At 42.2% G+C, this 22188-nt stretch overlaps 1 protein-coding gene across 1 annotated transcript; it reads left to right on the top strand.

Moving 5' to 3' along the window:
- The first annotated feature begins 13619 nt into the window (after positions 1–13619).
- Positions 13620–21623, top strand: NQO2 (N-ribosyldihydronicotinamide:quinone dehydrogenase 2). Its single transcript, XM_071452876.1, has 6 exons — positions 13620–13754; positions 14840–15004; positions 15886–16016; positions 17521–17634; positions 18018–18119; positions 19278–21623. Exons 1-6 carry the CDS (start codon positions 13748–13750, stop codon positions 19449–19451), a joined length of 693 nt encoding a protein of 230 aa, XP_071308977.1. The 5' UTR covers positions 13620–13747; the 3' UTR covers positions 19452–21623.
- The last annotated feature ends 565 nt before the right edge of the window (positions 21624–22188 follow it).

Raw genomic sequence — 22188 nt, 5'->3', positions numbered from 1 at the left:
GTCAATTCAAACCGTTAGTTACAGATTCCCATTTAAATCAACCTGAAGTGCAGTTTCATTCAGAACTTTTTTCTCAGGCCGACTGGATAACATCATTCAGCACATTAAATATTATTTCTCATCTTCCTATATATTTGGCAAACCATTAGATCCCTAATAAAGGATGGAACTTGATAAACCTGAGATGATTATTTTCAGCTTTGCCAGGAAACTATTAAGTGTACATAACAAATTTATCTTACTGTATATTTGCAATATTACAAAAAACACTGGTTATTGAGTCTCCCAAGTGACCTCCATGAAATTAAATTTTCTAATAATGTGAGAGAGGAAAAGGATATGTTTAGAAAGTAAACTGTGTAAGCTCTACAAATAAAAAACCGAAGAACTACAGTTCTAGATGTAGAAAAAACCCTCTCTGTAAAAAGCATCTGGGAGTCCACCAAGCAGCCAGGGAAGCTCCAAGGCCACAGAACGAGTAGGAAGGCATTGATTCCAGTTCAAGTTTTTAAAATTTTATATGCAGTCAGTGTATTAAGCTTTTGGATCTTTTGGAAATATTCATGATATAAATTTAGTGAAAATGGCTACCTCATCTTTGCTGCATTTGTTAATAGAAAATATTTAGAAAAAAATTCTACTTTGGAAGAAAAAAAATGTAATTCTGTGCTTTTGTGCAGGCCTTATACTCTGTCCTTTACTTTTATTACATATGAGAGTACACACTTTTCATGTAAATGCAGGCATATGCACATACATGTAGTGACTAAAAGAAAAAGAAGTTCACAAAAAAATTAAACCAAATTCATGTGGCAGGAGAGATGTGCTAGTTTTAATCATACATACAATTTCAGTGGAGACTTGGGTATGAAATTGCCTGGCACACACCTGAAGCAACAAGGCAAGAGGAGCATTCTGTAGCATCTGTAATATACCCAACCCCATAGCTGTGCAGGAAGACTGGGAGGAATAATGATTTTCCTGGAGCCAATATGCCAAAGGGCAAATTTTTTCACATGCCTATAAACAAGAGGTGGGTCTAGATTTGCCTCACCATCAAGTGGGGACTTCCCTTGATGGGAAAATCATGAGTATATCATGAGCTTCTCTGTCATAGTGATTTTCCAGGCAGGTCTGAAAGGGACTAGAGTAGTGTCTACAAATCCAACCCTTGATATTAAATTGAATTAATTACAGAAAGTTCAATGAAAATTTCTTAGCACACTGCATTTGTGGAAAAAAAAACCCCAAAAACAAAAGCTAAACAATCACCCATCAAAGGCAGCCCATCAGTACACCACTATCCTATTTCTGATCAGCTTCTTATGGTGAGCACAGAAGTAATTGGGAGAAGTTCAATTTGTGTAAATTGTAACATATCAGCAATACAGTATAACTTCATGCAAAACATCAGCAGCCGACTTCCTCCTAGTAACAGTCAGAAGTTGAGCTCAAGAAAGATCAAGAGGAAATCATACCGGTTTACTTTTTAAAAGAACACTTAGAAAATTCACTAGAAGATAGTGTTAGCCTTTAATAAAGGGATATGATGAGATTTTAGGATCTTTTTTGGTTTTTAAAAATTTGTTTTCAAAATAAATTATTAGAGTTTTGGTTTAGGTTTCATCTCATGTTTATTTCCCCACACACTTCTAGAATTCCTTCAAACCACAAATGAATTTCTTAAGAGATCAGCCTTTTTATCTTTTCCCTTCTCTTCTCAGAACTCAGACATTCCAACCCAGAGGGCTCACGTTTCAAGGCAGGAAGACTTCACACTAATCAGTAAACTCGAGATTTGCTCAGTTACTAGGAAATACCTCTGTATTCAGGCAAAGTTCTTCTAAAGCAATAGAACAAGAAGGCAGTAAAATTGATACAAGACAGCATGATGTACCTGTTCAGATTTTTGAGGTGAAATTATGAATCTTGGCCTTTTCTCAGGAATTTAGATTAAAATCACAATACAAGTGTGGCTAATTCTCTGCCTGTTGGAAAAGGCAACACAGAATCCCATTGCTGGGACCATGCTGGGCCCAGGGAGCACTTGCAGGGAATATACAAATAGTAAAATCAGAACTCTACAGTTTCACTCAATTTCTGAAGAATTAAAAGGAAAGATGTTATGCATATGGTTTAGGAAGGATATTGAAGTGGCCAATTTTGTCTTTTTCAAAGCCCTGGAAAGCAAGGCAAGAGACTGATGAAGGGATGGGTATACTCAGAGAGGCAGCAACCATCAGGGAAACAGCAGCAATTGCTTCCACCATTCTTCTGTTGCCCCAGGAGCATCTGAAGGCTTTCCTAAGCTCCACCTTATTTCATTTTCCAATTCGTCCATCTTTGTCTACCTCTACTCAGCCTTGACATCCTTGGGCTAGTACTGGCACTGGGCTGCTCCTGGCCAACACGTTGTGAGTCGCCACCAGGGACATTGTGGCACTATCTGTATGTGAGGCAGTCTGGGCCACCAAAAGGGGAAAGGCTTTCTAAACAGGCGTGGAAATGAAACAATGCCCAGTCACAGAATACAGTTACAAGGAAATGAAGGCTCAAACAGATCCTGGAGAAAGGGAGGCCCACAGGCTTGGTGGTACTTTTGTTACTCATAATGTAATTTCATTATGTATGTGGTCCCTTTGCTTTCTCTCACAACTTCCTTTTCAAAAGCTTGTGCAATACACATGCTAAGATACCACACTACTGGTATACTGGGACCAGCTTCTACATGGCTCCCAGACTGCTCAGGATCTGGCCTTTTTTAATCCCTTCATGCAGCCTTCACCATTTTTGTTGCATTTTCTAAGTGAGCTCAAAGCCTATTCTCTTCAGAGTCCTTCTGCGTAACGCTCAGCAAGGCAAATACAAAGTCAAATAAATCCCAAAGTATTCAGCAGGACTTAGACACCTCGGAAGGAAGGAAGGAAGGAAGGAAGGAAGGAAGGAAGGAAGGAAGGAAGGAAGGAAGGAACTTTTAAACAACTCCTTTTTCACAAGCTTTTCCTGCAAGAGCTCTTACAAGCCAGCATTGTAAAGTGAGAAGCTGCAGAATCAGGCTGCAGTTTGATGCAATCAATTCACTTCACAGAACTTTCATTCACAGGGTTCAGTATTAAGGCAGGTACTTCAACGCGCTTTTTTCTTTTTCTGAGTGCCTTTTTATTTTCCTGCCTGGTAGTTACATGGAAAAGACACTATAGAACAGACCTGATCTCAACTCCTCTATAACAGCTCCTCCATAAAAGTGTTGACTGACAGAGATTGTGAGACGTCTGTTTGTTTTGTAATAGAGACAACTGCCAAGAATCCTAATATTATTTATTAGTGTTCCATGGATCAAATCCTACAGATGCACCTACTGGGGAAGTACATCTGCTGAAGTTCTGTCACTGGGTTCCTCTTAGATTTAACAACAGTAGCAATTCAAATCCCGAGAAATTCAGCTCATCCTTCCTTTCACATTGCAAATACGAGCTAAAGATGTGAGACGTTTTCTGAATATGGCTTCATTTCCAAGGTAGAGTTTTGGAATACAGACACAGAGATATAGCTTCGTTAAAAACTGGGTTAAAATCTTTTGGCTTCACTTTTATAGATGAGGTGGCTGTAATTGCAGCTGTACTTAGACTGTCTGAAGTAACTGTTAGCTATTCTAATTAATGCTAATTAATTAGACATTCTGACATTAAGACCTGCCAGTAAAATTTAAGATATTTATGCAGGAAACAAGATATTTATGCAGAAATAGCATCTTGGACTGCATAGGTTGGCTTTGTAAACACAGGTTATCAAGTAATAAAAGCTGACATTACATACTGAGGTAACTCAGCTGAGTGCTTAAACTTTGTACCCCACAAATGTTAACATTAAGTAAAGACTTGTACCCAGTTTAGGATGAGCCTTTCTGTTGACAAAAAAAAATTATTTTATTATCAACGGTGAAGATTTACATCCAAGACTCACAGTCTTATTTTCATGTAAGTTATTTAGTTTTGATTCAGGATCCTACAGAAGACTTGTTCTTGGTTTTCATGCTGACAGCTGTTTTCCTGTTAGTCCTCTACACTATCTGAATGCAGCAAAGGTTGCTCTATTTGGAAAATCACGTACAGAGGGAAACAAAGGCTCACTTTCTCTTCTTTCACATTGCATGGCATCATTTACATGCAATCATTTCCCTCCACACACCCACATTTTTCATTTAAGAACCAAAATTATAAGTACAATTTGGCACATGATACTACACAGTCCTGGGCTCTGGGAAAAACAGAGTTAATCTTTAAAGCCTGAAGTCCAAACTTGCACAAGCTGCAGCTCAGCCCTTGGCTCTGCATGTGTCTTTCTAACTCTAGGGGAAGCCAGAGGAAACCTTCCTGAGCAGCACCCCTAACACATGGCAGCACATGATTTCTGCATTTTTTAGATGCTTCTGGCTCTGAGACAGGTCTCCCTTTACACAACATGTCCTGTAGCACAGAGGGGTTAGTATGTCATGTAACACACCTTCAGCCCAAAATCATTCATCTACTCAGCCCTCACCTCTACATTCTGCAGGGGGCCAGGAAAAAATGATGCGGTCTAGACATCTGACTAGACCACTGCCATTTCCTCCTCATCACACAAATTCTCCACCCCAAGAAAAGATCTCAGCAGGGTTTAAAGGAAAGTGAACAGTAAAACTGTTCAGTACAGCTGCTGAGTAGGATGGTATGGATAAAAAAAATTGTTAGCAAGGTGCTCACACACACAGATCCTGGAGGTATGCACAAGCATACAGTCCAAATCTGCTTCAAACAAATGTTATTTTCATAATCTTTTATATAAATCCCAGCATGTAATTGTAAGCAGGCAGTTTTCCAAAACACAATTGTGTTGTGCAAGTGAGAAAGCAAATAATAGATGCCATGTACTACACAAAGAACTATCACAGTGTCATTCTTCTCTAGAGGCCTTTCAACATAGTGAAAGAATGATTTTAGGTTTTATACTGCTCCAGGGTGGCAAGTCAAGCCACCTGGATATGGCAATCAAAGTGAAATTGAAATTTGTCTTTGAGAACAAGACGTTCCAGAAGCAATGTCATGAGGAGAGGACATGAGCATTAAAAAGTCAAGTATCAGCCCTCATCAGAAACTGTAAGAAGAGCTTTAGGAGCATTACGTGCCATGTCCATGCAAATAAAGAGATTAGTCACTACATCATAAGGGATGAAACCATTACAATAAGTGAACACTGAAGGCAATACATTCACACAGCCTTAATCCAAGTCATGCCCCAGCACATGTGAGGCTCAGCAGAAGCCTGGCATGTTTCCAGCAGGCCTGAAAACACCACTGTGCTTCAGAACACATTGCTGGGGAGAATCGTTTGACTAAATGCCTCTGCAGCAAAACCACCGACACCTACAAGGTTACGCAAGCAGCTCAATGTTTGTTCTATGATATTGTTAGAGCAATGCTCAGAGAAATCCAAGTGTGATCCATAAACCATCAGGTTATGTATTCTATTACATCCAAATCTGCCTGGACTGCAACAGATGAAGTAAAAAGTTTGAAGTCTGCCATGAAACAGAGATGTTTGAAAGAGAGCAGTGTATGCACATCTTGGTTAAAGATTTTGGTAGAAAATGAAGGGAAAAAAATCAGTTTCTGTTAGTCCCAGACTAAATGTTCCCGTTCAAATCCTATTGTATCACTAATAAAGCAGATGACTACTTACCCACAGAGGTTCCTATTCTCTTATTAGTTTTTTTAAACTCAATTCCATGACTCATTTACACAGCCCAGGAACATGTAGTGCACGTTCTTGTTCCCATTTCTCTCATATTTCTGTTTATATTTTCCTATCCTTTCTTACAGTTAAAACAACCTTGGTTGAAGAGATAACCCTATTACATGGCAGCAAGGCCTCCTAAGATCAGCTCTAAACCACCGTCATAATTTACAGCTCTGCTGTGGAGCAACATTCGGTCACAGCAACGGTATTCTTGAGCAGAGTGCATCCAAGCTTCATCACCCTTGGCCCCTTTTCAAGCAGGGGGACAGGATGCTGTCAGCATTCATGTCACTTGTGGGCTGTGATTCCCCAGAGAAACAGCAGCAGCAGCAGCAGCAGGGGAGACGCCCTTCCTCCCTTCGCTCCTGGAACACTCATCTTGGGCACTTGGGCTGACCTTTTGAAATAAGCATTCATGAATAACCAGCATTTTCATAACCTTAGCCTTAAAGCCCTTCTTTCAAAAGTAGCTTTTAGTTTCTGAGAGCTCAACCCAAGCTTGCTCTCATGAGTGCCTATTGCCAAGGGTTCTCTAAGGACTATGCTGATACAAGGGTTGAGTGGCTCTTTGATGCTCCCACTCCATCTGTTTCAAGACAGGCATCCAAAAATCAAGATAAATGAACTTGAGTGAATGACTGTTTCAAACATGAGTCTGTGCTACTTTCTCATGGCCAAGGAGATTGTCAGTGGAAGAAATGAATTGTTCTTACTTCCCCAGCTTGCACATATTCCCTTGACTGTCCTACCTCTAAACCACAAAAATTTTTCATATTTGTATATTCACTATCACAAACACTAATGCACACTTTTCCAGGAATAATTGTGCTATCATTGCAGTAGTTCCAGAATGAGAAGAAATTACACATACCTTGCTATGCTATCTTCCCACAAGGTAAAACTGCAGTAGGGAGGGATTCTGTTATGGGACAGAGCAATTCAAAGGGAGAAAAAAAGGCTATGATGTCTCTTTATCCAAAAATGTATGGAGAATCCTTTAGGTTGATCATTTGAGTTTGCAGAGAGAGGAGAGGGAAAGGAACTTATCTCTTTCAGTTTTCTACTTGGGGTTTTGCTGTAAGCTTTGACTGCTGCCACATTAACTTGTCAGGTTGAACCCCTGAACCACAGAAATTAATCCCAGAACAAACTCTTTTGGCCTGTGAGGTGGTGTGAACACAGGATGCTAGATGACAATAGGCCACAGAAAAGGTCAAAAAACCCAATGGGGGAAGCAATGCACATGTTGAGTGCTGTGAGAATCATGCTGAGTAGCTGCACGGATAACTGAATTTGGGGGATTTCTCAGCTCTACTCATTGCTCTTGGGGTTTGCAATAGTGCAGGTAGCAAAGAGAGGGGGAGGGGAAGGGGCTGGGCAGCACAGATGTGTGGCAAGGAAGGAATTCTCAAATGTAAGGGCTCTATGTCAGCAGGGTTGGATCTGCACTACTAGTTAGGCTGCTGCAGGGAAGTAACTTTGTGCTTGTGCCTTTTGCGTGGGAGGTCTGGGAGCAAACGGGGATAGCCCACAGCAACATGAAAAGAAAGAAGTATGCATATAGCTATATGACTAATGGCCCTTAGTGCCTGGGACAGACCTTTCTGAGCCATACACAAGTCTCTGCCAACTCTTTTACGCACACCAAGCTAGAAGCAATCTAAAGCAATGGGACACCCTGAGTTGTGTGAATTTTAGTTCATACTACGGCAACAAATGTAATATTTCTCAAAGCAGAACTCCCAAAACACAAGGAAATAATTGAATTAATAACAACTTGTATGAATATGTAATTTTGCATTGCTCTAACCTCCACTCAGTCAATTGCCAAAGCATTGTATTGGTCATCCTGTAAAGCTGTAACATCTACCCTTCAGGGCAGCTTACCAAACTAGCTTCTGCAGTGTACTGTAGGAACATCTCCTTATGTAGGAATGCCTTCCTCGTTTCCCTGCATGGGGAGGAGGCATATATGGGTACTGGTTACATTTCTGTGAGGATTACCCTTGCACACCTCTGGTGACTGGAATCCCAAGGGGGCTGTAGTAACTATCAGATACAGTAACACTCCAGCCCGGCAAACGCTTACATTGTTATAAACCATATCAATGTTATAAACCTAGTATTTGTCTGAAAGAATCACAGCCTGTAAGCAGCCCATGGCAGCACTCGGGCCCTTACCTGGCAGGTGCTAAGAAGTTGGGATGCAAGCAGTCATTTTCCAGAGGGCCACCAACCAAACCCCAGTTGCTCCCCAGGGCAGCCCTTTGCTGGCTGCAGCCTGCACAGGGTCCATTGACTGAGAGAGAAGGGCCAACACGGACATCCTGGCAAAGAGGCTTTGGGCTCGGGAGTCCCAGAGCTACAGAAAGACATTATCTGCAGCTAGTCAACAGTAATGCAAAAACAAGTGGTATCAGGAATATATCTTGAATCATCTGCTTCCCCAGCCATTTTGGTACATCCCAGGGGGACAACTACCAACAGGCCTCCACTCCCATACACAGAAGTTGGCACGTATCTTTTCCCAAGCATGCACGTGCTGATTATTTTATTTTTCCCCTTCTATGTTATAGCCCAATGATTAAGACTGGAATTGAAACCCTGTCTCCCTGGAGAGAATTTTATCATAGGTTTCGCACTTCAGGGCACCTCAGCCGCGAAACTGTAGAAGAGCAGGAGGTGAGGACAGGGGGAAGACAGAGCACCTCCGTGCTGGAGAGACTCCCACGTGCAGAAGAGAGCTCAGGCAGCAGCAGCTCTTGCGCAGCACGCGTGTGGCCTGCTGGCTGGCCCTGGTAGTGCAGAGAGGAGTTTGGATCCCAGCTCTGGCTCCAGGGATTTTCTCTGTGTTTCATGCTACACAATTATTACCTATAAAATTCCAGGTCAAATCCTAAGTTAGAAAGTTTTCTCCTGGTGGATTTTGAGCATAACAGATTGGACAGAACACAGTTTAATTGGCTGAAGTTTTGTCCATAGGCAGATTGGAGGGGGTTGTATCTTTTTGTCAAGTCCATCTTAATCTCTAAGCATCAGTTTGCCTATCCATCAAACATAAATCATTACCCTTCGTTTGTATCAAGTACTATGATGACAACATCTGTTCTAGGAGTAAACTGTTAAATGTACAGGTGAAACCCAAGGTATCTAGATTCTTTATCTGCCATATAAAATGGACCAAGAAAGGATGGTGGAAGCAACAAAATATCTGCTCAGCAGAGCCACACCTGGCAAACACAAGAAAGATTTTGAATTCCCTATTTGTTTTGCAACTACCCGGACAAGGGAGAAAACACCCCGGTATGGGGGTGGATCTGCTGCTCCACGCAGCTCAAGGAGCTCAAAGCGTTTCACGGTGCCGTTCTCAGCTCTCCAGCACCCCCAGCCGGGCTTCGGCAGGGCAAGCGCAGTCCTGACTATTCCGTCGCTCACAACAGGCTCAATTAGTTGGTGTCAGGGCACTAAAGAAAATGAGACGTTGCTTTGCTCCTACTGAAGCCTTAGACAGTCTGGTTTTGGTGGAAATCCAGAGGGGCCTCCCCCCAGATTATGTCCTCTGCATAACATTTTTCTTTTGAGCTCCGGCTAAATAGCTGGATTTGTTTTGAAGCCAGTTGTCACTGAGCTGCTCACTATTTCCAGTGCCAGGTTGTTAATCCTGAGCCTGGGCAGGGCACTGTGTGTTAAAACTATTTTTCTTTGATGACTCTTTTATCAGGTTGGCTAGTGCTCAGCTCATGGGTTGGTGTATTCCTGTACAGGACTTGATCCCATATCATAGCTTGACTCCAAGTCAATGAAAGGCTCGACAATAAGTGGAAAGCAATCACCAAGTTACTGTCATGGGTTCGTCCCACAACAAACTGCCAGGATGAGGTCATGGCACTGAGGTCACCCACTGAGCAGGTGGGTGCTGCCTCTTCACTTCCCTGGCTTTTCTCCCCATGGCCTTTGCAGGTGCACAGAGTCACCTGTAAGCAGATGTTTCAGACTAGTACCCTGGCATGTGAGAAGAACTGTAAAAATTGCTTTGGAAAGAATATCTAATATTAGTTGCTTCTGAAAGGAAAAAATGAAACATAATGCCACACATGTCACTGGACTCACCAGAGGCAGCACCTTATGTATGTTCTGCTGCCTCTCTATGGCTGATTAGCTGTATAGGATTTTTATCCCTCACCATAACAGACTTCAGGCAGCAGCTGGGCTTCTTTCCAGCACCACTTTTCAAATCCAAAGAAGCATCAGCTTGAATATGAAAACAGAATGCCAATATGATGCATGGTCTTTTCTCCACAATAGACAAATGCAAACCTTACATTAGGGATAGAAAGCAATTTTGATGTGCAATGACTATTGAAACAGGTCTCCCAAATTTTTGTTTCATATAAGGGAAGAATTATTGGCATAGAAAATCTGCTTAGTCCCTTCTTCACCTCTCTCCTGAAAAAGCACACAATCTTTAAAACTGTGTTTCAAACTTGTTCAAAGTCAGATAGGTAGATTTGTAGAATATCAGCAGATTTTAAAATACCTTTCAGAAAACAATGCTCAGATGTATTAGAGTTCTTTAATATCATAGCTAGTGCATTGTCATTCTCAGTTCAAATACTCTATATAAAGTACCTTGCCCTGAAATTAAACTGCTTATTTATTGCCTCTTTAAGTACCAGTCAATATTAATTTCACTCTATATTTACATTGAATATTTCACCAGTAGTTGAGGGAGAGTGCAGACACTTCCTATTGCCTTTTGTTATCACAAATGGGGCAAAGAAAGACAGTCACATTATGCAAAGATTCTCATTATTCAGATGCAAAGACAAATCCTAGGTATGCTGTCCTTTACAGACAAAGACTGAATTCATAGTCAGATTTGAAACTTCTGCCTCTCTTCAAAAGAGCATCTCAGGCCAGACTCCTCAATCAAAAATTACAGAAGGGATTAAAAATTTGAAAGTAACAAATTTGTTTTTGACTGAACTAGTTATCTTACACCCTAACAAAGATCTGCTAGCAAAAGCTGCAATTCCATTTCAAATAGATAAAAGCCTTAGATATATATTTAATTGATATAATTTTATAGTGTTAAATATTTAACATCACAAAGTTTAAAAATAAGCTAAACAACTGATAAGAGATGTTTTCTTTGACATTATCCCTGTTCCTGGTTTGCTTTTGATTTAGAGAGTGTATTACAGACTTAACCCCAGAGGTTACCATGTTCAATTTCTGTTTCTCATCACCATACAGACAGGCTGAGAAGAAAACAGGTCACAGTGAGAGGCTGTTAGTCCCACAGTCTTCCTGCTTCCTTCCTTCCTTCCTCCCTGTTGCACAAGCCCATCAACCTTTCTGCTCTAAGGAGAAAGATCAATACAAGAGTGACTGTCATCTTTATTACATGACAAAACAAGCCTAGGAACAGCTACAGTGTTATTGTGACATGTATGGGGGGAAAGACCTATCTTTTGTTGGATATTATTTCCAAGTTTCTCCTTTTTTCTTCCTTTTCAGTGCAGAACCACAGTACTCACTGCTTAGCACTGTTCCCCCAGTAGCTGTGTTCTCTGCAAAAGTCACGGAAAACGAATCTGAAATAGGATTTCTCTCACGCTAATGGTTTGTTAGCATTGATTTCCTTGCTGTTTATTATCACTGGCAGCAAAGGTTCTTAAAACATTTTGTCTGGGGCAGAATTTGCATTAGGGATTAAATGCTCGTCCGTGGGGGTGGCTTCACTTCTGCTGTAAAGGTAAAACCCTCGCACTGGGCGCTAGAGGGCACAACAAATATCCTTTAGATACACAGTGTCTTAAAGCATTGTTATACTGTGAACTTCGTATCAATCCTAGGAAAAGGCGTAAGAACAGATCCTGCGCAGTTATATCCTAATATATTTCATTTATCCTAATTAATTTGTTTTCTAAGATTCCATCCCTTGCACTCTAACCCACAATATGCAATTTGTATAGAAGAAAATGCACACGTACACACACAAATACAGTATTAGCATTTCCACACGAATTTATACAACAGCTATTGTGCATCACAACATTGTGTGCTGTGTCATCTGATAAAGTGGGAGGGAAAACTTTCATCTAGTTCAACTGCTGAAGAAATTTGTGTTTATGACTCAACTATTTGCTGCCTTGAAACAACAAACCTGGCTGTTTCAGAGTAGTTTAGATGGAAGTGCTGAGCTCTCCCCTCCTGGATCCAACGGCAGTGGGAATGGTTCAAAGCTGCACCAGGACAGGTTCAGACTGGACATTAGGAAGAATTTCTTTAGCAATCACTCAGTGTTCTTTCCCTCTAATCCTCCCCATGGGATTTATGAACAAGAACCTCACCTTCTGCAGTGCATCACTACAGCACTCATCTGCTGTTGCACGGTAAATGTTTCAGCAATTCTTGACATAAAGACTGAAGCTTTCCTGTTCCAAGGTCATCCCAGTGCCTAAGTAATAAAATGATAACCACTTTCTCTCTTTTCCTTCACTAAAACATAAAGTATTTTTCTGCAGTGAAACAGCTTCAACAAGAACTGATGATGTACCCACTTCAGAACAAACAACTTGCAGTTTGATGTGGGGGGTCATTCTTTAAGAATGGGTGTTTGGTTCCCCTCAAGCTGAAGACAGAATTAAATCCAACTCATAAGCTTTCTAAATAGGTAGCCCAATAAGCAAATACTGCAGCTATTAAAAAAAAAAGTATTTCCAACCTCCTTTGCTATGTGCCCAATGCCTGCCCTAAGAAAATCAATAGAAAAATCAATTTTTATCAAGTTCCTTAATTAGATTTTCAGGGAATAAAAGTTATTCATCTTCTTTAGAGAGTTTGGGGCTACAAATAAAGAGTAAAAGTATTTTAGATAGCAGTAGGGAAGTGTACCTACAATACATCTGAAGAATAGTATTTAAGCTACAAACCTGTGCCAAATTCCTCCAACAGGAAAGTCGTTCATAGAGCATAAGGGTTGTTTCTAACCTCTATGAGAACTAAGACCAGCACAGTGCTCTGAATGCTGCTCAGGAGGTTAGACAAGTGAAAGTTATTTTGAGTCTCTATGAACCTTAAGAGACGCTTATGGAAGACAAAACAACCAGACTGGCCTCACTTTTAAAATAAAGGGCTTTGAGCTGTCTATCACCACACAGGAGTAAATCTTCTAATTATGACAGATAATTTCACACACTCGTCAGCTCAATGCTCCATAGCAGTCAAAAAAGTACAAATTTTACATCAGGAATTATATGCACCACAGAGCAGAAAATCATCAGACTACTGGATATATGCAAGGCAGGTCCACAGTGTGAAAACTATGTGTAGAGCTGGTTCCCTCGCTTCAAGAAATGATACGGGGGCAAAGAGCACTGGGAAGGATTGAAAGTACAGAGAGGTTTCTGCAAACAGATCGCTCCCGAAGAACAGTCCAGGAAAGGGGTGGTTCAGCCGGCATACGCTGCAAGTCCACAAAATCACCAGCGGACAGGGGAAAAGAGCACGGACTGACCCTTCACTACCACTCACAGTACAAGAACTACAACTCTGGGGTTTCAAATGAAACCAGATGCAGAGGAAAAAGAAGCCGGAGCCGTGGCTGCGGGCGGCGCCGATCCTGATCCCGCCCCGCACTGGCGCTGCCCTAGGGCCGGGCCGCCGGGAAGAGTTGGACTCGGTGATCTTTGTGGGTCCCTTGCAGCTCAGGATATTCAGTGATTTTATGAAGGGCCGCTCCCAGCCCCGCAGCAGGTGTGCTCCGGGCCCCGAGGAGCAGGTAAGGGCAGCCGGGCTGGCGCTGGGACCGTTCTGGAGCCACTTTCCAGAGGGCAGCACGAGACTGGGATTCACCCGGCGATTCACCTCGTACCTGGTCCTGATGTTTCTCACCAGCAAATCTCTCACTTGAGTTCTCAGGCAGTACCAGAATATTAAGAGTGAAGCTCCCCAGCGCTCCCCAGCAATGGCAGGTAAGAGCAAACGCGGGTGAAAACGCTGCTCGCTCCAGGGTGGCCGCTGGGCACCTCAGGGATGGTGCCCCAGCCGTGTTAAGTTGGGACACTGAGGTCTTACTTTTCCAGACGACTGAAATTACCTGCAGTAAGCGATGCCTTGGAAAACTCCAGTCTCTCTAAACACTCCGCCTTAGCGCCCTCAGCTCTATCAAAAGGGAAGAAATCTGGCAGCTTTGCAGAATCAAACTTAGCACTTTGGGGAGCTTGTCCATCTCCAGGCACTCCCTAGAGTTCCCTGTTTTCTGGGAGCTGGTAGGAACAGCAAAGAGGTAACTGCTCCTTGTATTCCAGAATAACATATAGACAAGGGTTTAAAAAATTTGCACACAGGTTGAATTTATGATAGCATTTGACCCACAAGTTTGAATTGCCATTTTTGCATAGCTCGTGTTTCATGGACACTGCGTACCCTCGTGTAATTGCCCCTTATCATTTATGTTGAAAATGAGCTGTTGTTTCACCAAATATTCAGTTCAGTTGCTACTAGTTTTCCATGACACAATAAAATTGCCTGTCACTTGACAGGTGTTGCTCCAGGCTGAACCTGTACACCAGAGAAACTGACCTCAGGAGATGCCTGGATTTTTGCCTTGGCAGTCAGGAAACAGGCGCTGCATGTTTTGCAGACCCTGTCGTGTTCAATAATCCCTATAAATTTTGCTCTCTGGTTAACTATAAACAACTGCTACAGCATAGAAAGTATTTCCTTGTTGACTCAATAGGAGGGAGAGTGTTTTGCTGATGTAGGGCAGTGTGACCTGCTATGGAACAACCCCTCTGTCCACTGAGTTCCACCTAGGAAAGCCCAGTGTAGCACAGAACTGCTGGGCTGGGCACATACAGCAATCAGTGCCTCAGGAGTCACTCAGTGCTGCTGAGCAGGAGTCAAATGCTGCCACTGCCACTTCTGCTTTCACTGCTTCTGTGTCCTTGGGAAAAGACACTACAGAAAGAGCCAGGAATGAGCCCCAACTCTACAAACTGTTCTGCACCTGCCTCCTAGATTCCAAATGGTCTCCTGGTTTTCTTTCTGCCTCCAGGGAAAAACGTGCTGATCGTCTATGCACATCAAGAGCCCAAGTCCTTCAATGGGTCTTTGCTGAAGATTGCTGTGGAAGAGCTGACCAAGCAGGGCTGCAGTGTCACCGTGTCAGATTTATATGCCATGCAGTTTGAGCCCAGAGCAACAAGGAATGACATTGTTGGTGAGCCCAGCCAAAATATTCCTCTCTCAAAAAAAAAGTGACTTGTAAGGCCCCTGTCAGGTATCAGAAGGCTGAAAACAGTCTCCTGAAATCCTCCCCATGCTGAACAGCCCCAGCTCTCAGTCTGTCTTGATAGGAGAAGTGCTCCAGCCCTCAGATCATCAAGAGATTAATGAGAAACTTATTTCATTAATAAGAAACGTATTCGTGACCAGACACCTGCATTTTTACAAGGCCGCTCCTGAACATGACCTTTGTATCACAGTGAGACTGCTGGGAGGAAGAAACACATTAGCACGTGTCCATAATCAGCCTCTAAAGTCCATTTCTCACGGAGAGGAAATGCCTTCAGATACCACTCTGGGACTTGCTAGAGTTGAGTTCACGAGGCTACAACTGCCCCTGTCTTCTGCTAGAGATGGATGATCTGCCTGTGGAATCAGTAGAGCTGGCCAATGCTGGTTGCCCATCCCTTGGTGAATTCCCCAGTTTTAGAGGCTGTAAAGCAGCTCCATAGTGCTTACAAGTGCAGGATTGCCTCAGGAAGCCCTAAGACAGAGGCAGAACAATTAACAGCATTCTCTTAAATCTTCCACCTGCATACCCAGAGTCCTGAGGCAAGCTTAGGTCCTCATATTGCACTTCCTGTGTTGCTAGAGGAAGGTGAAGCTTCAGAACTCTGAGACCCTACATTCCTCTCCTTTTTAAAATCAAGTGACCATCAGCTGGGATGGTGCTGAATATCCAACAAAGACAAGAACGTAGGAAAAATGGAAAGCAGTAACCCAGTTTAGAACTGTGAATAGCAACCGGCACTCAGCTCTTATCTGGCACTGATACTGCACAGGGGGCAAGGAATGACTGTTCATTTCTACCCACAGGTCACCTGCACAACTCAGAAGCTTTCAATTATGGTGTGGAAACCTGGGAAGCTTACAAGAGAGGAGGTTTGTCCAAAGACCTGGTTGAAGAGCAGAAGAAAGTGCAGCAAGCAGACCTGCTGATTTTCCAGGTCATTAGTTTAAACACAATTCTGTTGTGATGTTGACTTTAGGTAATGGTACAGTAAAAACTACAGATCAGTAGTACAATTACCTGGGTCATTATTAGAGCAAATCCAGTAATTGAATAGCACAGTGATGCAGGTTGAAACAACAGCAATGCCATGAGCTCCCCAACACTGGGTCAAACTTCCTGATGGATGCACAAAGACATATGTGACCATGGATGTCAGGCAGGCTGGCAGAAAGCAGAAGAAGGATTATTTCCTGGTCAAGGAGCTGGGGGCAGGCAGTGAAGTCAGGGAATTGGGCTTTCCCAAGTAGACTGTTCTCATTTATTGCTGATTTGCAGAAACGCTACTGGGAATTGATAACAGAGCTTTACAGCCCAGCTCTATTCTCCACTATGCCAGCTCTGTCCCCAGTGTCCACAAATCGCAAAGAACTGTGAAGGGAAATAGTAGCCTTACATTTCTTTGTGTCCCTGTTGGCCTTAGACATCTCTTTATATATTCTTCTCTCCAAAGTTTTATTAAATTTAGGATGGTGCCATATCTCAAGTAAGCATTTCACCGTAAGTCATTGTCATTTTCAGACTATCACTTCCCAGATAAAAACCATAAGACATCCCCTGAAGGAAGTGGTTGCCTTCTACTTTCCACGTGTAAAATGCTTTGAAGAGTTGAGTGTGTTCTGGTGCAGAAAATAAAAAATAAATTTAAAAAGCCTGTTAAGAACATCATGAAGGAATTCAAAATTTGCTACAGACTAAACTCACCATTTGTAGTTACTGTGGTGGTTGCCCAGTTTCCATTTTGTTTTCACCATTAAGCCGCATGTGGTTACATGTTTATAGAATTTCTTCTCTGTGTGCCGTGTGTACAAAGCTTTAGGGGTAGTGATGCAGCCCAGTATAAGAAAGAGCCCATTAAGCATTCAAGATGATGCCATGGATATGATAGCTTTGGATGCAATCCCATGGGCTAACTGGAAAAACTAGAAATGAAAGGTCCAAATCTTAAAGAAGTCTTTTTCTTTTCAGTATTGGATTTGGGGTTATGATGTCAGCAGGGTTTGAAAAGAAGTCTCTCCTCCAATCCCCTGGCCTTTGTCACCAGACTGTCAGATCAGAGCTGATCACCAGATGTCCATCCTACTAATAAGATTTTCAATTCGTTTGCATTTCAGCCATAGGAGACATGATTCTGTACAATTCTAAGTCTGAATTAAATGGCACCCTCCTACTTCATCCTATTCCCACTTCATTCTGGATGGAAGCCCTCACATGCACCACAGTGTTGGGGTGCTGTAGATGCTCGGGTCTGATGCTCTGAAGTTACCACAAACAGAAAGCACTTCAGCTTCTTTTGCCAGGCATAGATACTACCTCTACTGACAGAGAGCTGGAGAAGGTACATACAGGATCTGAGCAGGTTCAGAGGATTAGTCCTATCAACCAGGCCTAAATGTGGCCCAGACTCTCTGAGCTAACCAGGTAATTTTCTCTTTGCCTAGTTCCCCTTGTTTTGGTTCAATATGCCTGCAATCCTGAAGGGCTGGATGGACAGAGTCTTGGTCCAAGGCTTTGCTTATGATTTGTCAAAGGTTTATGATGGTGGTTTGCTCCAGGTATGTTTTTGGAATTGTCTTATTAAGGTCAAGGCTTGCACCATGTTCTATGGGGGGCTTGTTCATTCTTTTCCATTGTAGTTGTTTGGAGCTCTGACTTGACACTATGTTGAAGTAATGTATCAGCCCTGCTTCACACAAGGGTGTCAGACACATAATTCCTTTTCCTTAACCGGTCTCTTCCCAAAGACACACGGTCCACTGTCTAATTGTATGGCAACAGTCTTGGCCTCAGAACTGCCCTTCATGTAAGGTCTGGGAAAGAAGAAGTCACCCTCTCCCCTAGATGTCCCTGCTGTCCAGGTTCACCTGAATATCTCTTGAACCGTTCAGGCGCTCTTCTTTAAGTATGTCTTAATTAACCACTAATTTCCTCATTCTAGGGCAAATTATCCCTCTTTTCTTTCACCACGGGAGGAGGCCAAGAGATGTATTCAAAAGAAGGTATCGGTGGTGATATTCGCTATGTCCTGTGGCCCATGCAGGTATAATATATGGACATTTGGTTGTTGTCTACATAATTTTTTATTATTACAGCTATTTTTAACAATCGTTTTATTGGGAGTTTTTTTTATGAAATACAATAATTAATAATCAAGTTGTCAGTTCCAATGATCTGCAGGTTGTAGACTGTTACCTAAAATCCTGGGACTACTTTACAAGTCCACTGACTTTTAAAATTGTTTTGTCCCCCATCCCTCCAGATTAGAATGTAGATAAAGCTTAACACTGCCAGCCTTTTCAGTTTCCCTGCTGTTACAGGATTTCCTTGAGCTCAGCCATGCAGGATTTCTGTTCTCTGTGGTTTCCCAATTCATGTAGGATGCAGGGTAGGAGGGGAGCCACACATTACCCTGGCAGTAACAGTCAACACAGGGAAGTTAGCATTCCTCTTTTAATTGCTACTCTTTTTTCAGAAGTTCCCAGCATGGTTTGGAAATACAGGTGGTAAGGCAAGTTTAGCCAGCTTCTTCTTGATACAATACAGGAGATGATCTAAAATTCCATGGTCTCCTCCCCGTGCAGTTACCAGCTGCCTGCTCCTTTGGAGCTGTCCAACTGCAGAGCTTGCAGGTCAACATGGCAAAAACATGAAACACAACTCTAAATTCAGAAACACACCGAGGGAAAATGGCAAGTTGAGCTGATTCCACAGGTACTAGCCTTTCTACAGGAACCTTTGGCTAAGCCAGAAGCAAAAAGTTAAAAAAACTCCATCTTAGATGTGGAACACTGCAGTTAGACACCCATCTGAGGAGTTTCAAACTGAACAATGAACTTTTGGCCTCCTGTGAACCTTGCAAAGTGAACAGTGAACAGCTGCCAAAGAGGACGGAATCCCCAATTCTGTGGGATTAACAGCAGTTAAAAAAAAATTCCCCAGAGCAGAATAAATGAAGTTGCCCTTATCTCGCAGTATCTTGTATGCTATTCTGCTGTATGCCTTCAGTAGTGACTGCCTGTATAGGTAGTGAACTTCTGCAATTTAGTTTCCTTTTCCTGATAAATGCACAGGTTTAGAGAACCTGACTGATATTGGGTCAAAGAAACAGAACAGACTTGAATCTTCCATGTTCTTCAAATGAAAGTAAGAGGAAATATTTCCTGAGGCATTTCTTTTTTTTGTTTTGTTTTGCATCCAGCATGGAATCATGCACTTCTGTGGTGTCAAAGTCCTTGAACCTCACATCTGTTATGCTCCAGAGAATGTCTCTGAGGAGAAGAGGAAGGAGATGCTGGCTGCCTGGAGCCAGCGTCTGAAGACTCTTTGGAAGGAAGAGCCCATAGACTGCTCTCCTGAGTGGTATTTCAAGTAGTGTTCAGGTGCAAGACTACAGAGAGAAGATTTTCTTTTTCTCCATTCTTTTTGATGCTCTATCTAAATACCTGAACACTAATCTCCTAATTCCAATATATTTTAAGAATCTTGAGTACTACATCTAGCAGTTTAACTGACAACGTGGCATTTATCTTCAGTGATTCCCAAGAGATTCCCTTCAAGGATGGGTGCAAAACTCTTTGTTGTTCTCCTTGCTCACATAAACAGTGTCATCCTGCTTCCCTGTGCTTGATAACACATGTGATATTTCATGACAGATGAGACCATTGCTGCTTGTGAAACAGTATGTGGCCAAGTTTATTTTAACACTTTTTGTACCAGTTGCCACTTTTTTTCCTTTGCCAGGGAATATGGTGTCCATACTCAACCTTTAAAAGCCCAAGATAGATTGTGATAGCGCTACACTTGTGCCTTGGAGCAACAAAACCATGAGTAGTGTTGCAAAAGGATGTACCATTGCAAAGTGTCTTAAACAGCTGGAAAGCCTTGTGGGCAGGCCTAGGCTTCTCCAGATCCAATCTAGGCTTCTCCAAATCCTATCTCTATAGCATTATTAAAGTTATGACAGATACTAGAAAAGGGAAAAATTAAATATCAATGTAATGATATGTGCATGAATTGCCTTCCTTTGTAGACTACAGCTCCCATTTGTAAAGTATGCATATTCCCAAAGTAGAGAGAAGGAATCCTGTCTGTTGCCTGCCCCCTCACAGTAGTCAGTGTTGGTGTTTGGGTCTGGACGGTGTTTGCTTCCCCTCCAGCATCAGCATCGATGGGCATCGTTGGAGATCTCCAGCACCAGCAGTTAGTTAGGCAGAGCACTAACCCAAAAACCTGCAGGTGCACTGTCTGTCTGTGGGTCAGAATCTATGGGACAAATGAATTGTCTAGCTCTTAAGACCCAGGATTTTTACCTGGAACTGTAGCGGGATTATTTTTGTGCTTTAGAGTTGTTAACCCTGTTTGTTCATATGGCAAAGGGGGGGGGGGGGGTTCTCACTCAGCTACTGAATTTATTTTTCTGACCAACTCACCAAACTGCTGCCTTTGCACTTTGATATTAAAAGAATGTGGCCTCTGTAAGAGCTTGTCCCCTGAGTCACTGTCAAATGACACCTAGGCCTCTGTGCATCTGCCACACCTGCTTTGTGGCAGTCTTGTCACACCCCAGCCTTACAGTTCCTTGGGGACTAATTGGATAATAAACATGCTGAGGTTCTGGAGGCTCAGTGTAAGCTGATACACCAGACTGGGAAATGCCACACAGGGAAAGGGTCAGTGTTCCTGTTTGCTCCCATATGAAGTGAAGGACCACATCCAGCAGAGACATTTCCCAGGAAGCAGAGCTGCCCCAAGCTGTTGCAGATGTCTGCTGTGGGGCATGTGAGCCAAAATCTTTAGGCTGCAGAAGCAGGAAATTTGCTTTGGCCTAACAGCTCTGTTATAGGAAAAGGAAACTGAAAGGGAATAAGGAAGAAAGTGTTACACATCTAAGTTGTGGGGAAAGCAGATTCACGCCTTAAAAACTTAAGGAGAACAACAAAGTTACCGAGACAATTCTGAGTACAAATTTTAAAATTGCATAGAAGAGAAATCATCCTTCTCACTGTGTTCAATTAGCAGACTAGTCAGGAAAGAAGGAAATTGAGGTAAAAGCAGAAGTTCCAATGTCAAACCAACATTACTGCTTTAGATCAATTGCAGAGCTTAGTGGGGTTAACTATTAGATGAAGAATGCCAGACTGACCTGTATTTTGAGGATACTGTGCTTGACACTATGTGGCAGACATATGCCAGCTCCCACACATATGATAACACTAAGTTTTAATAAGATGGCTGAGATTTTTAGTACAAAGTATGTAAATGGTTGAGATTAATGCAAGTTCAGTTACAATTAAAAGAAAACTAACAGGCTTATTAAATTCTCATTAATGCTAAAATTGAAGACTTCTGCTCAGATAAATTCATTATGGAGAAAAGCACTAAAAATGTACCAATCTTTTTGTCAGCTTCAAGATAATCTTTCCTTCTCCTCAATAAGAATTAAGACATTTCTCTGTAAATTCAGATTGCATTTCTGGATCAGTTTATTTTCCCTATTCATTTAATAAAGGAACGTCCTAACTGGCAAGACTGACCTCTAAGCATACATACAAGTAAATTACAGTTTCTTTCTTTGTGTAGTGCTTGTTGGCAAATCACCACAGAATGAGACTGACACATTTTTAACCAAGCAATTCTTATAAATTCAGCCATCTCTCTTCCTGCCTTTAGACCACACCTTTGGCCCCATACACAATGCAAAGCTAAACAGCAGAAGAACCAAACCAGACAAACCAGCCAACCAAAGAAAGGAAAAAACCCCTCAGAGGTCAAGTGTTATCAAAAGATTTCTGTAATGTTTGGGTTTGCAGAAGACCAAAACTGAACAATTGGCCCACCAGAGATTCCATATCTGTATTTGCATTTGCTTTATTTACCTGACAAATGTCCCAGACTCTCTGGACTGCAGGTTCAATAATGCTCTCCTTGTGACACCTCACAGTGTGGATGGACACAAAATTGCTGCATTTAAACTACAGTGAGCTCAGTGTCACAATCAACATTTGGTCCTGAGTCTCCTCTTTACAGTAAGTGTGATCAGCCCTTGCATCAGGAATTGTCAGAGCATTAAACTCCTGTTCTCTCAATCCCAGCTGATCCAGAATGAGTAG

The sequence above is a fragment of the Agelaius tricolor genome, unplaced genomic scaffold, assembly GCF_023055355.1.
Source record: "Agelaius tricolor isolate 1412-34295 unplaced genomic scaffold, bAgeTri1.0.p SCAF_2, whole genome shotgun sequence".
Taxonomy (NCBI): Eukaryota; Metazoa; Chordata; class Aves; order Passeriformes; family Icteridae; genus Agelaius; species Agelaius tricolor.
This window is presented reverse-complemented; position numbering and strand designations above follow the sequence as displayed.